Genomic DNA, 19,756 nt, shown 5'->3' with positions numbered 1-19,756 from the left:
TTGACTTGACTTGACTTGTGTTAGGTGTTGTCAGAGTACTCGGTGACAAAAATTTGTTCGTAGTGCATTTTTATCTATTTCGTAAAAAATTGAAACATAAACCCTTTAATTGTTAATAGTAAATGAGTTATGAGTGGATTTCACTTTCATGTTAAATTCGCGTTAAATCATCACCCCCGCATTGCTATTTCTATATACAATGAGTACGAAACCTCTATTTTACAAAGTAGATACGATACATCACGTGCTGCTGTTATGACAACAAGGTAAATCCAAAATGGAGTACACAGGTAGTGCATATGAAGGGGATCACAAAAACGGCAGGTAAAACTTTGAAGAAGCGTTAAAAATCGCTTATTAAGTGGTTTCTTTAATTTTTATATTTTCCCTTCAAGTGAATGTTATTTTAATAATATACTCAATCTGAAAATAATGAATAATTCATGTTTAATATTTCGGATATTAGCGAAATGAATTCGGATACATTATACAAACCACTGCGAAAAGGTATAAACGTATTCATTGAAAACGACACGCACATATATATTGAATTTTTCTTATAAATAGCTGTAAGATTCTGAAAATGTCGATACTTTATCAAATAGACATATAAGTTTACTTTTAGATTGTAAACAAATTTGTCTAAAATTTAAAATAGGCTTTCATAACAGGATTCTACACATAGATTTATTTGGACTTGTGCAAAGATCTGCCCACATTCATTGACCAGTTTGCTGCATAATAGCTCATAATTATTGCTCGACCATGATGAATGCCACAATGCCCTAAGGCCTTACATCATAAAGTGTATTAAATTTAAATACCATGCATAAAGGACATGATTTACAGGGGCAAATCTAGTTGGGTGAACAAGGGCCATTGCCCGTCAATCCCAGTTGGCCTGCATCCCAGCTTTTAATTCATGAAAGATAGGCTGTATAAATCACAATTTTCTTTGACCAATCAAGGTTGAATGCAGGTTGTTCAGTTAATTCAAAGGATTGAGATGAGTTAGAGCCCATTGAAGCAGCATAGTCCCATTAACACTGGGTTTCTTAGGCTATTTAAAGTTATAATTTTTAAAGTTTGATCTCTTGAAACAGTGAATGAAGATTGTATAATGCAACCATGTGCAAACATATTTACAAAATAATATTTTTATTGGTCAACAGATTGTTTGATTGACAACTGAAGACCGGTCAATTTCACATATATGACTATAATGATTAGTATGTATAACATTCTTGTTAAATGCAATTCATATGTTATTATCTATTCATAAATATTCCAGGTTAGAAGGATCTGGCAATTACACATTTCCTACTGAAACCAAATATGAGGGAGAATTGAAAGATGGCATGTTCCAAGGCAAGGGTACACTGTTCTTTCCAAATGGAAGTAAATATGTGGCCACATGGGATAAAGGAATAGCCATAGAGGTACATGTCCTTCTTTTTTAAAAGGGCGGTATAACAATAATAACATATATACTGTTGATTTATTAAAAGAAGTTAACTTGTAATGTCGTTCTAAATTTGTATCATTAGAATGCATGCTAGTTTTTAATGTCTTTTAATTTAAAAAAATTCAAGTAAGTGATTTATTATTATAATTAGGCTATTACTAAGATACTCGCTACACTGTAACATACAATGTGTTCATTTGATATTGTTTTAAGTAATGTTTTTAAAATGTTTCATTTAAAAGGGCATTAAACAATTTCTTACGCTTGACTCTTTTAATGATGAAAAATATATATCTTAAATTTCAAAAAAAGCTATCATAGTTATTAGTATGCCTTACATGTACATGACATTTGTACACCTGCCAAATTTCCGAGCTCATAAACAAACAGATTGAAATTCAATAAAATAGATTAAATTGTAAGTTTTTATTTGTAAAGTAATTTAATGTACATAAATGTATATATTTTCAACAGAAACAAATATTATAAAACTTAATTTCTTTTCGGAACAAGAATTAAAGTGTATGGTACAGTGTAAGACGCAGGTTTTAATAGAAGCCTAGTAATATTGAGGAGGTTAAGGTCATCATCATTTGAAATAATTGCATCCCTGCAAGACTTTCTTGTGATGTGGATAAAGTACTGGATGCATGCAGCAGTCAAAAACCATTACAGATGATACTCGCATTCGTATACTTTGAATAAAACAGATAAAAAGGTTTTCAGTTGGGATTTAAATGCCTCCCAGTCTCACAAGAGCTGACTTGGTATGTTGCACATATATAAATGTAATATAGATTTAATCTAAATCTGTGTTTCTAGGGGAAGTACACTTTTGCCGATGGCCTTCCTTATGAAGAAGAAAACTGGGAGTATTGTGATGGATATGATCGTAGATTCTATACCGAAATAAAGACTGGACTGCAACCAGCAGGTTTGTAATGATTGTGTTTGTGGTCAAATGTCTTTAACAGGCACATATAGCTGGTATTGTACTATGACATTGCAGTGCCAGAGCTAGGCCAAAGGCTTCCATTTTTTATTTGTTAGTTAAATTTCTTTGTCATTAATTAAGGAACTTTTTGTCTGAAATATATCAATGCAAGTCTCTCAATCACTAAGAATATGTCCTTACCATTATTGTACACATATCATTAATGCAAACTGTATTAATTTTAAATTGAAACATGCCAACCCTATTTTCAAACAATTCGTTTTAATTCAAGACAAGAGTGCTTTCAAACATCCTTGCAGGTGGCTATTTCCATCAAGGATTCCAGACCTTCAATTATCAGAAATCTGTAAAATCGTCATAAATGGCAAAACATCATTTTTTATTCTGTCAACTAGTGCTCAATTTCGATGTTGGCTAAAGTTCAATTCACACAAATGTGTAACTTATATTTTATCTTTCAGGTCGGTCCCAGCTAACGAATCGTGTTCCTCCTAGAGATATTCCAGAGGGCTGTTATGATTGTGGGGATGGTTTCTACGACCCAAAGTCCAAAGTTGTAGTAGACTATAACAAAAAGTTCTTGAGAAATGCAGGTTTGTATTGTCTTTCATATCATTTCAAAATCTGCTATGATTCATAGAAAGTTTTAAAAAGTTGTGAACTTAATGTGTGTGTCACAGATAAAACATGCAATTTTATGTCACCAAGTCTTATGTAATTTTGATTTTGGCTCGTCAGGGTTTTGTTGTTTTGTTTTGAAAAATATCAAGTATGTCTCTCTTCTATGACTATTCATGTTATAATCCATTGACCAATGACAGTAAGGTGTAATTATTATCCATGGTGGATGTGGATGTGGACAAAAGCCACAAAGGATTTTAATAATTAGTCCACTTGGTTAAAATTTAAGGATTATTACATAGCCACGCTTGTAACAATTTATAAACCTATCAGGATACTGGCTTGTTATTCCCAAATGCTAGCTTTGATAACTCTATATATAAAACATACTTCTCAAAGACAGCAACACCAAAGCCACAATCATTAATAGTTTGGCATTTCCCAACTAACAAAAAAAGTATCTAGCCTGTGGTCCCAAATTTGTTTTCAATAGTTTATAATGGTAAAATCTTCAGTAGAAAGTAAAAAAAACACACTTGCATGATTATAGTAACTAAATGTCTACTCAGACCTAAAAATTTGGTAAGGAAAACGCCAAACAAACTAATCAATAAGAGTGGCCAAATTCAATATATTTCTTTTATAATGCACTGTTGTATTTCATATTTTGCAGATGATGACGAACACAACTGGATCGTAAAAACTTGTCGTAAAGGCTGGGACGAATATGTTGGATTGAAAAAGACTGTTCCTCCAACTCTGTCATAGTCTGAAGTTGCAAAACTGTTTTGTAAAAATATTGGACTGTGATATTATGATTTTATTTTACCCCCATCATTTTGTAAAAAGCTTGTGATACTTGTACCTTGTTTATTTTGATATCTTTATCTCTTTACAAAATAGTGACTTTGTATTTATTGTAAAGAATTAATTGTAAAAAAAGAATAAAAGCCTTCATCTGATTAATGTGTTTATTGTTGCATTCAGGACATTTTCACTATATAATGTCATGTGCATGTGTAAAATAATACAGAAAACAACATCCATCTGGCATCATAAGTTATTCTTCACTTGTATTAGTCTTTTATTACTCTTTAAAACAGTCTTTTGAATTAATCTATTACATTAAACAATAGTACATCTTTAGGTTTTATGGAGTCATTTGTAAAATACCAATTACACACTATAGTGTCGACTAAAACTAAATTAAAACAAATATATGGCACTTGTGGCAAAATGCTACAGCTGTAATATTAAAATATTGACATAATATGAATATCATTTCTGGACGGATTTCAAACATACACAGAATAATAGCAGCTCTACAAAAGATTGTATAACAAGAATTTCATCTACTAGTATCTCAATATAACACACATCCTATAAGGACACCGAGTTTCATGAGCAGTGGTATACCTTTTTTCTTTCAAAATTAAAGAACAAACACTGCCAATTGTGATCATTCCTCTTTCGTCAATTGAAGGGCCATAACTGTGGTGTGACTTGAACTTTCAGATTTATTGTTTAATTTTGTAGATATATTATGACCATAAACATTATGACAAAAATAGATTTTGCCGAATTGAAAGAGCAGGCACTTTACATTTGTGTTAATTAATTGGTCTAGCTCTGGAGTGCTGAGACACATGGGCTAGTTATCAAAGTTTTCATAGAGGTTTTGCTCATAAACAATGCGCCCCAAGTTTGGTGTGTGACTTGTGTGCATCTGCCATATTCTGAAAGTAACAATTCTATCAACCTAAATGTTAATTCAAGCGCCAAAGGCCTGGCTGACTTTTTTTCAGCTAGTTATCAAACTTGGCGGAGATATTGTGCTATTAAATATTTTGACCAAGTATGATTATGATTGGTGTAAATTTGACGAAGATAGAAGAGGCCACTTAATTCTGTAAAAGGGCCATAACCCTGTAATGCCTGGAACTTCTGACTTATCAATCTTCTTTGATATATTTGGTGATGATAGGATGCTAGAGTATGAAAACAGACAATGTCAATTCGATAAATTTGTGTCAATCATAATCATTGGATCAAGTTTGGTGATTATATTGGTGTACTTTTGCCAATGTTAGAGTGTGGACGGTGTTGATTCTGCGATATTTGTCAATTCAAGGGCATTAATTATTGAGTTACTGGGATTTATGGCTAATTATCTAATTTTTCTAAAATGTTTGGTCCATAAACAGTTGGACCATATTTGGTGATGAATGGTGATTATCTGCAAAGGTAAAGTGTGGACAATATTTGTGGATGCCAACAGCTATCCTCCCAGCACTGGTATTCACTGAATATGTCCCATCATAAAAATACATCTACAAATGACATTTTAAAACAATGCTTGAGACAACAATGCTTTTTTTCAGCTAGGTAAAATTAAGTTTAAGACTACATCATTTTTGGCAGATGGACACTGAAGCATTATAATTTCAAAATCATGCCAAGACTTACTGCCATTAATATCAATGTAAAGACCCACACACTTTATTATCTAAAATGTTGTAACATGAAAAACATGAATAAAATCATAACAATATGTATATATAAACATAGCTGGTTCTTCATTACAACCTTCATAACTTTACAATAAAAAACATGGAATGTGTACAGCGTATTATATACAATTTTGAAAAGTATACAATTAAAATAGTAGCTGGCATAAAGAAAGGTATACCTGTTCGAACATACAGTACACCTCCACTGATTTAGAATCTTCAATGTATATCCATTTACTCTGTTTTCTAAAAAAATGTTCTTTTAAATTGCACAATAAATAAGTGCATTAAAATTAGGTGCATTTAAACACAGCAGTATTGGCATCATATTTTTAATCATATTTTTTCTTGTCAAAATTGATATCAGGTAAGAATACCTTTAAATTGCACTTCAAATATTAAATGCATATTTTTTTTGCTAATATGTACTATTAGGCAGTAAAAATACACTCAAAGTGTGTTATTTAGAGTATTTTTATTGTAGTAATTGTCACTGTTTTTTCTCCATTTTTAGTGAACGTTGTCTTCTTTTATTTCAGTTTGTATGTGATCTTAACTTGCTTGAAAATATCATTTCTACAATACATAATTTATTAAAACAAATTAAAATCATGAAAAGTATATGGACAAACCCTCAAATGTATTAAAGGCACTTCAACCAAATCTTCAACCTATATTGATATAAGATAAACAGAATGATTTATGTGTCCTGCTTTAAGAAAACTTAAAGAAAGAGATAATATAAAATGGCAGCAAACATACCCTTATCAAGAAAAATAATAATCAATTCATACACACAAATGTCATAGGACACTGACACTAACGTAATGATTCTAGTTAAAAATATATGATACTTGTCCTGTAAAACTGTACATAAAATGTGATAGAACAGGGATTTAAATTCTTGTTATATTGTGATAGAACTGACATTAATTTAAGACTTGTACATCATCTACAATGCTGTTGTTTTCATATTTTTGGTCAACATGTATATATATATATATATACAATAACAACATGTATTGTGATAATTTTACCAAAATAACAAAGAACAAGAGGCACATCAGTGCCTGTGCTCCACTGGCCAAAAGGTTCAAGCAAAGACCACCTAACGAACATTTTCGTCAAGTTTCATAGAAATACAATCATCAATTTTTGAGGAGAAGTTATTTAATTTTTTTTTTTACTTTAATAGCTCTGGCTGCCATGTTGTGCAGTGGACCGAAATGATTTGGGCAATTTGAGTAAAGGAGCACCAAACAAACATTTCTGTCAAGTTTTATCGAAAAAAGGTCATCGGTTTCGACAACAAGTCGTATAAAGTTTTTTTTATTTTTTAGCTCTGGCAGCCATGGTGTGCAGTGGACTGGAACCATTTAACAAATTTTGGTTAATGACCATCCAAGGAACATTTCTGTTAAGTTTCATCAAAATCTGATCATCGGTTTCTGAGAAGATGTTCTTTAAAGGTTTTTCTATTTTTTTGCCCTGGCAGCCATGTTGTGCAGCGGACCGGAACCATTTGAGCAATTTTGGTTAAGGACCACCCAAGGAACAATTCTGTCAAGTTTCATCAATATCTGCCTATCCGTTTCAGAGGAGATGTCGTTTAAAGATTTTGCTATTTTTAGCTGTGGCGGCCATATTGTGCAATGAACCAGAACCATTTGAGCAATTTTAATAAAGGACCACCCAAGGAACATTACTGTCAAGTTTCATCAAAATCTGCCAAACCGTTTCAGAGGAGATGTCGTTTAAAGATTTTGCTATTTTTAGCTCTGGCGGCCATATTGTGCAATGGACCGGAACCATTTGAGCAATTTTGGTAAAGGACCATCCAAGGAACATTTCTGTTAAGTTTCATCAAAATCTGATCATCGGTTTCTGAGATGTTCTTTAAAGGTTTTTCTATTTTTTTGCCCTGGCAGCCATGTTGTGCAGCGGACCGGAACCATTTGAGCAATTTTGGTTAAGGACCACCCAAGGAACAATTCTGTCAAGTTTCATCAAAATCTGCCTATCCGTTTCAGAGGAGATGTCGTTTAAAGATTTTGCTATTTTTAGCTGTGGCGGCCATATTGTGCAATGGACCAGAACCATTTGAGCAATTTTAATAAAGGACCACCCAAGGAACATTACTGTCAAGTTTCATCAAAATCTGCCGAACCGTTTCAGAGGAGATGTCGTTTAAAGATTTTGCTATTTTTAGCTCTGGCGGCCATATTGTGCAATGGACCGGAACCATTTGAGCAATTTTGGAAAAGGACCACCAAAGGAACATTCCTGTGAAGTTTTGTCAAAATCCGCTTATCAGTTTCAGAGGAGATGTCGTTTAAAGTAAAAGTTTACGCACGCACGCACGCACTCATGACGGACAATCTGTGACGACATAAGCTCCATGGCCTTCGGCCAGTGGAGCTAAAAAATTAACAGTGTACACAATAAACCTGTAAACAAACAAAACAAAAAATACAGTTAAACAAAAAAAATGGAATGTAAATAGGCCAGAACCCCCAAAGAACGGAATTATAGGTCTTAACATACCGTAGTCAATATTATATATGCAGTAACTTTGAGATGCATAGGCTCTTATGACTGAAAAAAGAACAGCAGCATCATTTGAGCCACCTGTTTATGGTTAAAGATACCTTTAAGATATGTTATATTTGTTTTATGTTAAAACATGTTTGATATGATGAGCAAGTCCATGTAAGCTAAAAGCCCCATATCTGCTTGCGGCAATTTCACTACTATTGTCAAACATAATACTCAGAAGAAAATAATACAGATATAGGATTACAATGGCCATGCCAGGAAAGACCCTTTTGAGCGAGGCTTAACTAATTGTGAAACAGAACAAGAAACGCAGTAGATAGATGCCAACACTCGTCTGTTACTCTCAGATGATAAAGGGGCATAAGTCAAACACGTAAAACCAGAGTATTGTCCTTTGCAACACAGAAACAATACAGTGAAAACACGATTATATTGTTACTAGAAAATTGTGAAATAAGTTTCATATGAGGAGCTAGAACAATTTTTTGAGGTATGGCCAAGGTTTCTGTACAGATCTGATGACGACACTACGGCTATGACAATACCTCAACTATGTTCCCTGTAGCGGTATTCATTATCATTCTTATCCTTGTCTTTAGACACATCTAAGTGATTCCATTCAGTTCATTGGCCGGTTATTTTTACAGTCCAATCATAACACTCAAGGTTTCTAATCTTAAAATTAAAATGTAAGTTGGTTTTTGAATACAGCCCCTGGAAAACACCACAAAAATGTAGACAGCTTTTTGATGATTTGTTTTGCATGTCCTTTTTGTATTGGTAGAACAAATACTGCAGCCAATTGTACAAAACTGGTTAAGACTGGTTTCATAAAAGTTGGCCAAATTATTAATTGATTGGTCAATATCTATCAAATAAATATTGTTGACCAATGAAACCGATTTTAATTGCATATTTGCCAAAAGATAACATGGGGATTATAAACTTATTGCTTTTAATACAAATGGCTGCAGATGATAAGCAAACTAAAGTTAAACATGATTAACATGTTCCATTATAACAGATTATTTCAATAATATGCATTTATGAATACACACATTTTGTGCTACAAAACCTGTTTAATACCGTTTTTTTGTGTACATTATTATTTAAACTGCTTGCCCTATTAAAATAATCATGCTCCTGAATAAAAATATAAACTACTATCACAGAGAAAGTGTGGTACATGTATACTGGTTACATGAATTTCATTTTGATTCACTTTGTGGACATAATTCGAAGCATTCCTTTAACTTTAAAGTAACTGCCTATTAAAACAAAAACAATTGGCTGACCATTGATAGTATTATATTTAAAAAAATGTATAATAGCACAAAACACATAATCAAGTAAATAAATTTGCCAAACTGTTGCCAAATTGTTTGGCTGAAAGTAGATATGATTACTCTATCAACAAAAAGCAATATTTTCATGGCCTTGAAACTACGAAACACGAAGGACCATTTAAACAGAAATATTTAAAACTTTCCAGTCTTTAATCACAGCACAATCAAACAGTTACATAGGATGGTTAATCTGTGAGTTGGAAGTGTCACTTTTCGGAGACAATACCCTTGTCAGCCAGTTCATCTCTCACACGGTCTAGGTATGTCGGGTCCGGATAGCCAAATCTGAAATGAGGAAATGAAATTATGGATTTGTCTTTGCAAGTTACAAAATAGCATTGTTGATAAAAAAATTTTTTTGTTATATATCATATAATTCATTAAATCATGATATATAGGATGTTTTGTCATGAAAACGTTTTAAACATAATTACAACAATTAACACCTCTGTCTGTCTTATATTTTGTCCATAGGAATCCCATCATTTCTTTAAAAGTTACCAGTGCTCTGACAGAAAGGGAGATTTATTTAATATAAACAGTTAGTAAAACTTATTAAACTATTTTTTTTCAGTCGCTACAACCTATCCTTGAAAATGATAAGGAAACTAACCTAGTTGGCCCTCCGTTTATACTGGTTTTATGGTGAATGTCATTCCATGTAAGAACATCAGATTTCCCCGACATCTTGGAATCCCCGATTGTAAACACCAGGCGAGCATCGAAGGCTTTCCTCAAGAGTCGTAGCACTTCCCTCCCCTCAACACTGTTTGGCAGGTATGCTTTACGGCTTATACCCTTGTACGACCTTCCAGGATGAGGGTGGCCATGCTGAAATTTTATAATTAAGTATTTATTTGAAACAGTATGCCCAAATATTTGTGTATTAAATTGGCTAAAAATGTTTAAATGTTTGGTAATCATAGTTTGAGATATCAATAAGTCAAGCATTCAATATAAGACCTGTTCAAACAGGACATAGTATGATGGAAAGTAAATGATACTATGGAACTATGGCTTAAGCTTAGGTAAAAATACTTAAGATGTAAATTAACAAAGCTCACAATACATTAAGAGTCTTTATGAACCTATGAAAATGAGCTTCATTCCTCTGAAGTCTATACATAACATTGATTAAAATTGAAATGTAACAACATTCATGGTCAACAAACATAATTTACAATCTATGTGAAGTTAAATTTAACAAAGATAGTGACATGACAATGTAACAACAAGTATACAGCTTAAGATTTATTAGCCTGATGTAGGACAGACCACAATTATATTGGCATAGTACACATACATGGACGCTCGGTAGTTTTGAATTATACACATTTCATAAATAAGCTTTTCTCAATATTAAACTTTTAATTACTACCATACCTCTTGCCGTCCATCTGGGAATGTGTAGGTAATGATAATCATCCCATCTTCGCCCTCGTATCCTGGTAGAAACTTATCGCGATCAGTTTTGTAAGTCATTCTGCCTGCGATTGGCTGATCACCTTTAACTCGGCCAAAGATTGACCCACAAACTGGGCACGCTGGTTTGGACTTTCTAAAATGTTCATCAATACATGGATGACAAAACACATGATTACACTTCAACTGCTTTGGATCTCTCACCGTATCAAGACATATCGCACACTTTTCCAACTTCTGTTCCCCTTGTAAAAATCGCTCTCTAAAGGTATGCTTGCTTAAATCTGCTGGAAGGCTCTGTAGTCCAAATTCATCTTCATCGCTGGTGTCATGCCGACCAGTTAAACCAGAGTGAGGCCTTGAAAAGGCCCCGTAGTCATCGCTTGTTCTCTGGCCAAATGATGAAGTAGTAGTTGTGGTTGGCCTTGTCGATTTCAACCTTTGACCACTGGGTAATAAATTTTGTTTGATTTTTGGTGCAGCTCTTGAACCAGTGTCTGCAGATTTGGTGGACCTTGGGGACATACTTTTATCCATGAAATCATCCATCTTCAGTTTTGACCTTCCACCAATGGTCTGGCTCATTTTTGCTGAGGACAAAGAAGTCTTATCTTCCTGTGTGTATGACCTTGTCTTCTCCCGGCTTCTTTCATGTGAACTGTTGCTACCAGAACTCTTATCTCCACTACTGTAACCCTCAGTGGCCCGTGAACCATAACCTTTATCCCCGCTACTGTAACCCCCAGTGGCCCTTGAACCATAACCCTTATCCCTGCCACTGTGACCCTCAGTGGCCCGTGAACCATAACCCTTATCCCTGCTACTGTGACCCTCAGTGGCCCTCGAACCATACAAACTATAACTATCATCACTGCTCACATCCGATTTTCTCTGCGGCATGCGACTCAAGGATGAAGTTCTTCGATGTGTATAAGACTTCAATCCACTACCAGAGTCTCTCTCAGCCTCCTGTGAGCTCAACCTTTGTAAGACACCTGTTGTTCCTCGCATAGTCTGTGATAACGCTCCTCCAGTATCCTGTCTGCCTCGAGGAAGGTTTAACTGAGCCGTGCGTGATGTCTCAGATTTTTCTTTTGACTCCATCATGAGTTCATGAGCATCAGCAGACAACGCTGGTATGCCCATGTCAAGTTGGGTTTGAACAAGGACTATAGAAGTGACTGTGCTCTCTGCATCATTGTTCACCAGTCGGACGTCATTCAGGCGATGGTCGGTGGAGCCTTCCGCAGTGAATATGAGGACAGCATTTAGGAAGCACTTCACACAAACATCTAGTGGTGCTCCATATACACCTACAAAGGAAAAATACAGCCATTTTATATACAGCTATTTCTATTGAGAATCAGAGTATTTTTGCTGAGATACTGGTAATACATACATATACAATTATGTAATGGTCTTCCATTTATAAAAACAATGCACATGTGATTAACCCTACATGTTGACATCAAGCATTAATTGAGATAAGAGGAACACAGATCTATTCTTAACATACTGAAAAGGTCATTATCTATATTTTAATAATTAAAAAATTCTGGCTGCTAAACACCAGAGAAGTTTTATGAATGATAATGTGCAGTACTTTTGTCTACTCAGAGATGTGGTTTATTAACGTAAGGTTTAACACAAGATTCTTCTTCACAATAATTAATATTATTCAATGTGTATACATGTTTGATACCTGTAGAGATGTATGGTAAAGCCACTGAGCGAATCCACAGCCTTTCCTCAGCATAATTTAAACAGTTCAGGAATGTCTGTGTGAGCTGTCTAGTGAATTTTTCCCTGTATGTGGGAGTTAGCCACATTGGCCCAGCAGCATGGATGATATGGGAAGACTTTATTTTACCACCCCCTGACGTGTGTGTAACTTCGGTTGTTTTTAAACTGCCATTATGACGAATAAAATTACGGCATTCAAGGTCCATCTCCGCGCCTCGAGCTTGACGCAAAATGTAGGCTAACCCGCCGTAGTGCTCTAAATTCTCATTGGCTGGATTAACTATTGCGTCGGTTTCTTCTTGAGCTATATTTCCATAATACAGCGTCACCTTCATTCCATTTATATCAAAGGAAGATAGCAGTTGGTCCTCTGTGTATCGGTCCGGAATGTTGCTCCGCAATGCTGAGTGTGAAACTCTAGGTGGTGTAGTTCTTGGGGAGGGACCACCGACTGATGTGTCGGACAAGTTTCCAGAAGGCTTACTGTATTTTGACAGACTTTCCTTCCTAACAGGAGTTGCAGATTTACTCTGAGTGGAAAGATTTGAAGACTGAGAGCTTGAAAGGAGCCCAGTATCTTCATGCTTGTCTTTTACAGAAGTTTCATGAGCATGACCTTGATCTCTATTTGCGGTCCTCCCATAGTCTGCATCGGCTGTCTCATGTTCTGCTGTCTGGCCCAATGATTGGCCAGAAAACTGTTGGAAAGTATCATTCTGGTCATCTGACCTTCTTGCTTCAGGCATCTGAAGGGAGCCATGCAGTGTATCAGAAGGTACCACAAACCCTTCCCCATGAAGGCTTGGTATTCCTCTTTCATCATCGTCAACATAATTTTCTCTATCATACATGCCTACTAAATCTCGACTATGCTTGTTACCCCTGTCATCTTCAGTTCTTCTCGCATTTGCCTTCCTTAACTGGTCTATTAGAGCAGGTGAAGCAACATCATCATCATCATCACTGAATGCATGATGTACCCCCGAACTAGACTCTTGGTGTCCAGATTGACTCACATGTACATCATGTGATCTGTGTGAACCAGAGGCTTGATTCATGTCAATATCCCTCTTCTTCTGTCTAGCTCCAAGCGACAAAGAGGCATCAAGATTTTGGCTACGCTGATCAATATTCTTCCTCAGTTGACTGTTGACTTCCAGTGGTGAACGTGGGCTGTTTCTGGGACTTGTCACTCCTCGGCTCAGTTCTGATTGGTCGACTTCTCTAGGAGTTCCTGCGTATCTCTGGGGCTGTTGGTTTATTTCATGCTGAATTATCTCCTAAAATGGTTCAACAGATATTTCAAGATTAAAGTGATACTTTGTGAACAGTTTAAAACTAGATAAAATTTTATGCAAGGCATGCATGTATAAACTTCTATATATTTGAATTATGGCATAGTAAATTAACAAAAGAATTTGTGCATGCATGTTACAAACAAATATAGCTTATAAATCATAAAATGAAAGCCTAAACAAACACATTGGTTTAACTTTATTTAAACCACAATTATAAACATAATAAACTATAAATTGATCCAGCAAAATAGTGTACTTTATAAATCACTCAAAACTCCATAAATGGGTCACATTTAACTATGTTCTTTACTCATTATATCATATAATACTATGAAACAAAACATCCTAATTTTTCTAGATGTAAACATTAACCTGTTGTTGCATGAAGCAGTCAATATAATGCCACGCCCACTCCAGCTGGAACCAGTTGCCATGTAACGTGTATGTCTGATCCGCCTCCTCCACCAGGCGAATATTTTCTCCAAACATCATCTCATCATGTAGAGACTGGGTGGCCTGTACAAGCACTGAGGCATCTGGGTCGAGACGAGCACTTAGGCTGGTAAAGATCTGAAAACAACATGATATTATTTTTATAAGGAAAGAGGTATCTGAATACAGTCACTTAGGCTTGTGAGGCTAGGATTTGTGACAACACTGGCCCATGAGTTATATTGGTGGGTTGAAGATTTACAGGCAAATTTCTATAATCTGATGGCATCAGAAAATGTTACATGTAATAAATCCACTGCTCTTTATGTTCATAAACTCATATTAGCTATCAATATTACTCAACTTTGTTAACCAAGAGACACAACTCTTATTTAGTTACTTATACATATTTTGTTAAATTTAATTTAAATTGTAACATGTAATATGAGCTGAAGTTGTGTGTATAGCTTACCATGTGTTCTGGGAGAGTCTGTATTTCAAGTTTCTTGGCTCCCATAAGATGGTCCATCTGGGTAACACTGTCTACAACTATAAAACAAAGAAATACACATTCATTTAAATAAAAATTAATGTTATAAGTTTATAATACCATAGAATGTGTGCACGGTGCTGCCTTTTGAGTTCAAACTTGTGGGTGATATTAGTGATTTTTCTTGACTATTTCGAAACTCCTTAAGTTCAAAATATGGAAGAAATGAGATAAAGCCAATAACATTAACACATCATGATCTGATTTTTTGTCAGCAATCTTATACATTGTATCATTGGTTTGCAGATATTTACCCCAAAATTTGCTCTTTCCAAGATTTTTTTTAAAAAGTTGTTAAAATGGTCAATCTGTGAGAGTGCAGCTTTAATTTCAAGGGGTCCATTCATTTCAAGCAGCTGAAATGTTATCAAAAATGTTTAAAAAAAAATGACATGTATACATGTTGATAAACAATGTATAACCTTGTTCTCATTTACCTTCTTTCTTTTCATACAAAATAACTGCATCATTGTTGAATAATGGAAAATATATTTTCTTGATCTTGCCTCCACCATTTTCAGGCTTCGAAAAGTGAATCTTTAAAGTCTTTTCCTTCTCGTCCTTTGGAACATTCCGAATTCTTATTCCAGCCATGGTGTACAGACTACAGAACTGAAAGAGAGAGAATCAAGGTTGATATCAGGCCCTTCATCAGCATTTTAAGAGTGGTACGGTCAAAGTTTTATGTAGGTTGATCCGGAGCATGATATAATTTCAGACTACAATGGCTACATTTTAGAGCAGTATTTTCATGCATAATCTAGTGAGATATTTATATAAAAAAGACTTGTTTTAAGAATGTAGACTGTTTTCATTTTAACATTTAGTGAAAGTATAAAATAAGTACAAACTGGAACAACAATATATAAACATCATATATATATTTATACATGTAAACAGCATTACACAAGTATTGATCATGAATAACATAAACATTACATTCTTATCATGAAAGAAAATGGAATTTGTAAAAGTAAATACATGAACACTCAACTTAGTTTACAGAAAAATGCACAAGCAAAAGTTCATTTAAATGTGTCAATGACAAGGTTTTCTAGAAATACTTCAATGACAATGTTTCCTAGAAACACTTAACTCATTTGCCATTTCTTTAAGGCAAGTGCATCAACGATGGCATGTTAATTAAATTTATCCCGTTAAGCATTTAAATTGATAAAATAAAATGTACCAGTACATTTTGGTTTTAAAAACCTTGTAGTCTGTTCTTTGCATTGCTACCTTTAATTACTAAATTTAATAAGAATTTTATAGAAATAAGACCATTAGGGCCATTCCTTCATGTAGTATTTTTTAAAATCTTAAATGAAATTTATTAAAAACAAGAGCTGTCACAGAGACAGCGCGCTTGACTATTCCGCCGCTTTTCAATGTAAGGATTGAAAAGTTTTGGCGAAACATGCATGGATCACTGATAGATTAGTTTTCAATGCAATTGACATGGTGTGCTGAGATATTAACATAAATGTGGTTCCATGCAAAACATTAACGAGAATTTCTAAGTCTAATAATAAAGGGCCATTATTTGCAAAATACAGTTATCTAACTTGGTTTTAATTCAGTTGGGTGGTTGAATACCATTGTATAAAGTCTAAATGCAATACATCAAGTAGTTGCTGAGATATTATCCTATGTGTGCTAAAATGCAAGACCTTAACCAGAATTTCTAAGTCGCATAATAAAGGGGCACAAATTATATATTATAAAAGATAGAGTTATCTTACTTGATTAAATAAGAAGGTTAAATAGATGGGAGCCTGTGTGTAAAGTTTCAATGCAATACATGATGTATTCGCTGAGGTATTGACTTAAAAGTGGTTACATGCAAAACCTTAACCAGAATTTCTATGTCGAATAAAAAAGGGGCCATTATTTTAATTCAATGCAAACTGGAGTTATCTTACTTGGTTATTTAAGTAGATTGGATGGTTGAGTACCATTGTATAAAGTCTCAATGCAATCCATGAAGTAATTGCTGAGATATTAACCTATGTGTGCTTACATGCAAAACCTTAACCAGAATTTCGAAGTCAAATAATAAAGGGCCATTATTTGCAAAATACAGTTATCTAACTTGGTTTTAATTCAGTTGGGTGGTTGAATACCATTGTATAAAGTCTAAATGCAATACATCAAGTAGTTGCTGAGATATTATCCTATGTGTGCTAAAATGCAAGACCTTAACCAGAATTTCTAAGTCGCATAATAAAGGGGCACAAATTATATATTATAAAAGATAGAGTTATCTTACTTGATTAAATAAGAAGGTTAAATAGATGGGAGCCTGTGTGTAAAGTTTCAATGCAATACATGATGTATTCGCTGAGGTATTGACTTAAAAGTGGTTACATGCAAAACCTTAACCAGAATTTCTATGTCGAATAAAAAAGGGGCCATTATTTTAATTCAATGCAAACTGGAGTTATCTTACTTGGTTATTTAAGTAGATTGGATGGTTGAGTACCATTGTATAAAGTCTCAATGCAATCCATGAAGTAATTGCTGAGATATTAACCTATGTGTGCTTACATGCAAAACCTTAACCAGAATTTCGAAGTCAAATAATAAAGGCCAATAATTTGCATTATATTCAAAAAAGTGTTGTCTGGGAATACATATCTAATGTTTCAATGCAATACATGATTTGCTGAGATATTGACTTAAATGTGGTAACATGCAAAACCTTAACCAGAATTTCTAAGTCGAATAATAAAGGAAAATTATTTTGCATTAAATGCAAACTAGAGTTATCTAACTTGGTTAATTAAGTAGGTTGGATGGTTGACTACCATTTTATAAAGTCTCAATGCAATACCTCAAGTAGTTGCTGAGATATTAACCTTTGTATGCTTACACGCAAAACCTTAACCAGAATTTCTAAGTCAAAAATAAAGGGGAAATTATTTGCATTAAATGCAAACTAGAGTTATCTAACTTGGTTATTTTAGTAGGTTGGATGGTTGAGTACCAAGTATCAATGCAATACCTCAAGTAGTTGCTGAGATATTAACATATGTGTGCTAACACGCAAAACCTTAACCAGAATTTCTAAGTCGAATAATAAAGGCCTGTAATTTGCATTAGATATTCAAATAATTGTTATCTAACTTCATTAATTTAGTATATCAGATAGTTGGGAATACATATCCAAAGTTTCAATGCAAAAACTGATGCATTTTACTGAGATAATGACTTAAAGGTGCTTACATGCAAAACCTTAACCAAGGTGTGACGCCAAAGCCGACGCCGACGCCACCGCCGACGCCAGGGTGAGTAGTATAGCTCTCCTTATTCTTCAAATAGTCAAGCTAAAAATTCTGATCTGAAAGTTTGACAAATATAATTGACCCTACCAATATAAGTTAATCTTCTACTTGATGGGCAAATAAAACACTGGATGGGCAAAAAAACAATGTTCATTTTGTGGCAGGTCAGGGTGGCTGGAGTTCCAGCTGAATGCCGATGCAAGTACAATAATTATCCTTAATTTAAGTTATCCTTAATTTAAGATTTTTGTAAGAATTCTAAATTTGAAGAAAATGACTGTTTAAACTTAAATTGGCTGAAAGAGAAGTGCAGCAACAACAGTACCAGCCGCTCTGTGCATGATTGTCTAAAATAATAGACGTGTTATACGTACTTGTCTATTCCCTAACTTTGCCATATCAAAAATTGTAAAAAAAAATCTGTCAACGTACAATTATTTGGACTACGCGCACAACTAGTCCAAATAATTGTACGTTGACAGATTTTTTTCAGATTTTTGATATGGCAAATCCTTTACGTACAAATTGTTTAATATCAAAAGTGGGTAGTTGTTCCGATCAGGATTCCGGGTTAAAGCATATAGCATTTATAAAATATCATAAAAACCTGAAATATTACCAGATAATGTTATTTTATATTAGTTCTGTACACAAAAAATAAATATCCAACTTATAATTATGAGTTTGACGGCTTTTCTTCTTTTCATTCTGTCAAAACATAACGATATATACATGAAGGGCACCTGCAAGGCTTCAGGGCACAGTTTTAAATCGCTCGGAACATTTCGGCCATGGCCGAGTTGTTACGATTGTATAACGAGGTCTATCTCGAAGCTTTGTCGGAGAAGGCGGAGTTATTACGATTGTATCGAGTTGTTCCCCTTCGCATAATTGTTTTCTGTGTCAGTCAACTTTCGTTTTATTGGAAAGGTAAATACCTTGTTTTAATGCATTAAATGCTTGTTTAGTGCAAAATAGCATTTCACTTACATGGTAAAATATGAATATAACTCTTTATGATCAATTTCAACCATAAAATACTTCACTTAAAACAATTTCAATATTTTTAAAACAACCCCGTTTTTTGCACATTCCCGTTTAGACGTTAGGGATTGGAAGAATCCCGTATAACACGTCTAATATTTTAGACTACGCGCACAACAACACAGAATATACAATGAAGAAGACACAGTTTAAAACACAGCATGACAGTCTAGTTCGACTTCACCTTAGTCAAATCTAACAAATAAAATATTGACTATTTTGACAGTGTCAGAGTTTGTTTTTTCAAATAAAAAATAGTAAGCCTAGAGATTTTTAGAAAATCTAATACCTGTACCACCCCAAATATCACATTTAAAATCTAATTTCACAAACTTGCATTTTGATGACAGCTTTTTTCGTTGTGGAATTCATTATTCTAAATATTTAATTCACTTTACCTGATGTATCACAACTTTAAATTTAAATCATTTTAATATCAACGACAGAATGCAGGAAGTTATAAAAAAATAAATAACAACCAGGTCAAAATTGCAGGATTGCTGTAAGCGAAATTAGCTTTTTATGGAAGA

General features: G+C 34.1%; 2 protein-coding genes across 3 annotated transcripts; one reads left to right on the top strand and one right to left on the bottom strand.

Annotated features, from left to right (window-relative positions):
- The first annotated feature begins 262 nt into the window (after positions 1-262).
- On the top strand, positions 263-4,003 carry LOC128211382 (MORN repeat-containing protein 5-like). Its single transcript, XM_052916113.1, has 5 exons — positions 263-324; positions 1,292-1,439; positions 2,288-2,399; positions 2,882-3,013; positions 3,715-4,003. The coding sequence occupies exons 1-5, from the start codon at positions 278-280 to the stop codon at positions 3,807-3,809; spliced, it is 534 nt and encodes a 177-aa protein (XP_052772073.1). The 5' UTR covers positions 263-277; the 3' UTR covers positions 3,810-4,003.
- LOC128211381 (uncharacterized) lies at positions 3,999-19,705 on the bottom strand. 2 transcript variants are annotated; one of them, XM_052916112.1, is made up of 8 exons: positions 19,625-19,705; positions 15,336-15,510; positions 14,821-14,897; positions 14,289-14,486; positions 12,578-13,898; positions 10,837-12,188; positions 10,067-10,284; positions 3,999-9,738 (listed from the first exon to the last, which is right to left on the bottom strand). In XM_052916112.1, the coding sequence occupies exons 2-8, from the start codon at positions 15,490-15,492 to the stop codon at positions 9,660-9,662; spliced, it is 3,402 nt and encodes a 1,133-aa protein (XP_052772072.1). In that variant the 5' UTR covers positions 15,493-15,510; positions 19,625-19,705; the 3' UTR covers positions 3,999-9,659. The 2 variants fall into 2 exon arrangements, with proteins under 2 accessions (XP_052772072.1, XP_052772071.1); XM_052916111.1 differs by lacking the exon at positions 19,625-19,705 and adding an exon at positions 19,560-19,613.
- Between the last annotated feature and the right edge of the window lie 51 nt (positions 19,706-19,756).

This window comes from Mya arenaria, chromosome 12 (assembly GCF_026914265.1).
Source record: "Mya arenaria isolate MELC-2E11 chromosome 12, ASM2691426v1".
Lineage (NCBI taxonomy): Eukaryota > Metazoa > Mollusca > Bivalvia > Myida > Myidae > Mya > Mya arenaria.
The sequence above is the reverse complement of the archived record's forward strand: the minus strand, read 5'-3'. Positions and strand labels throughout refer to the sequence as shown.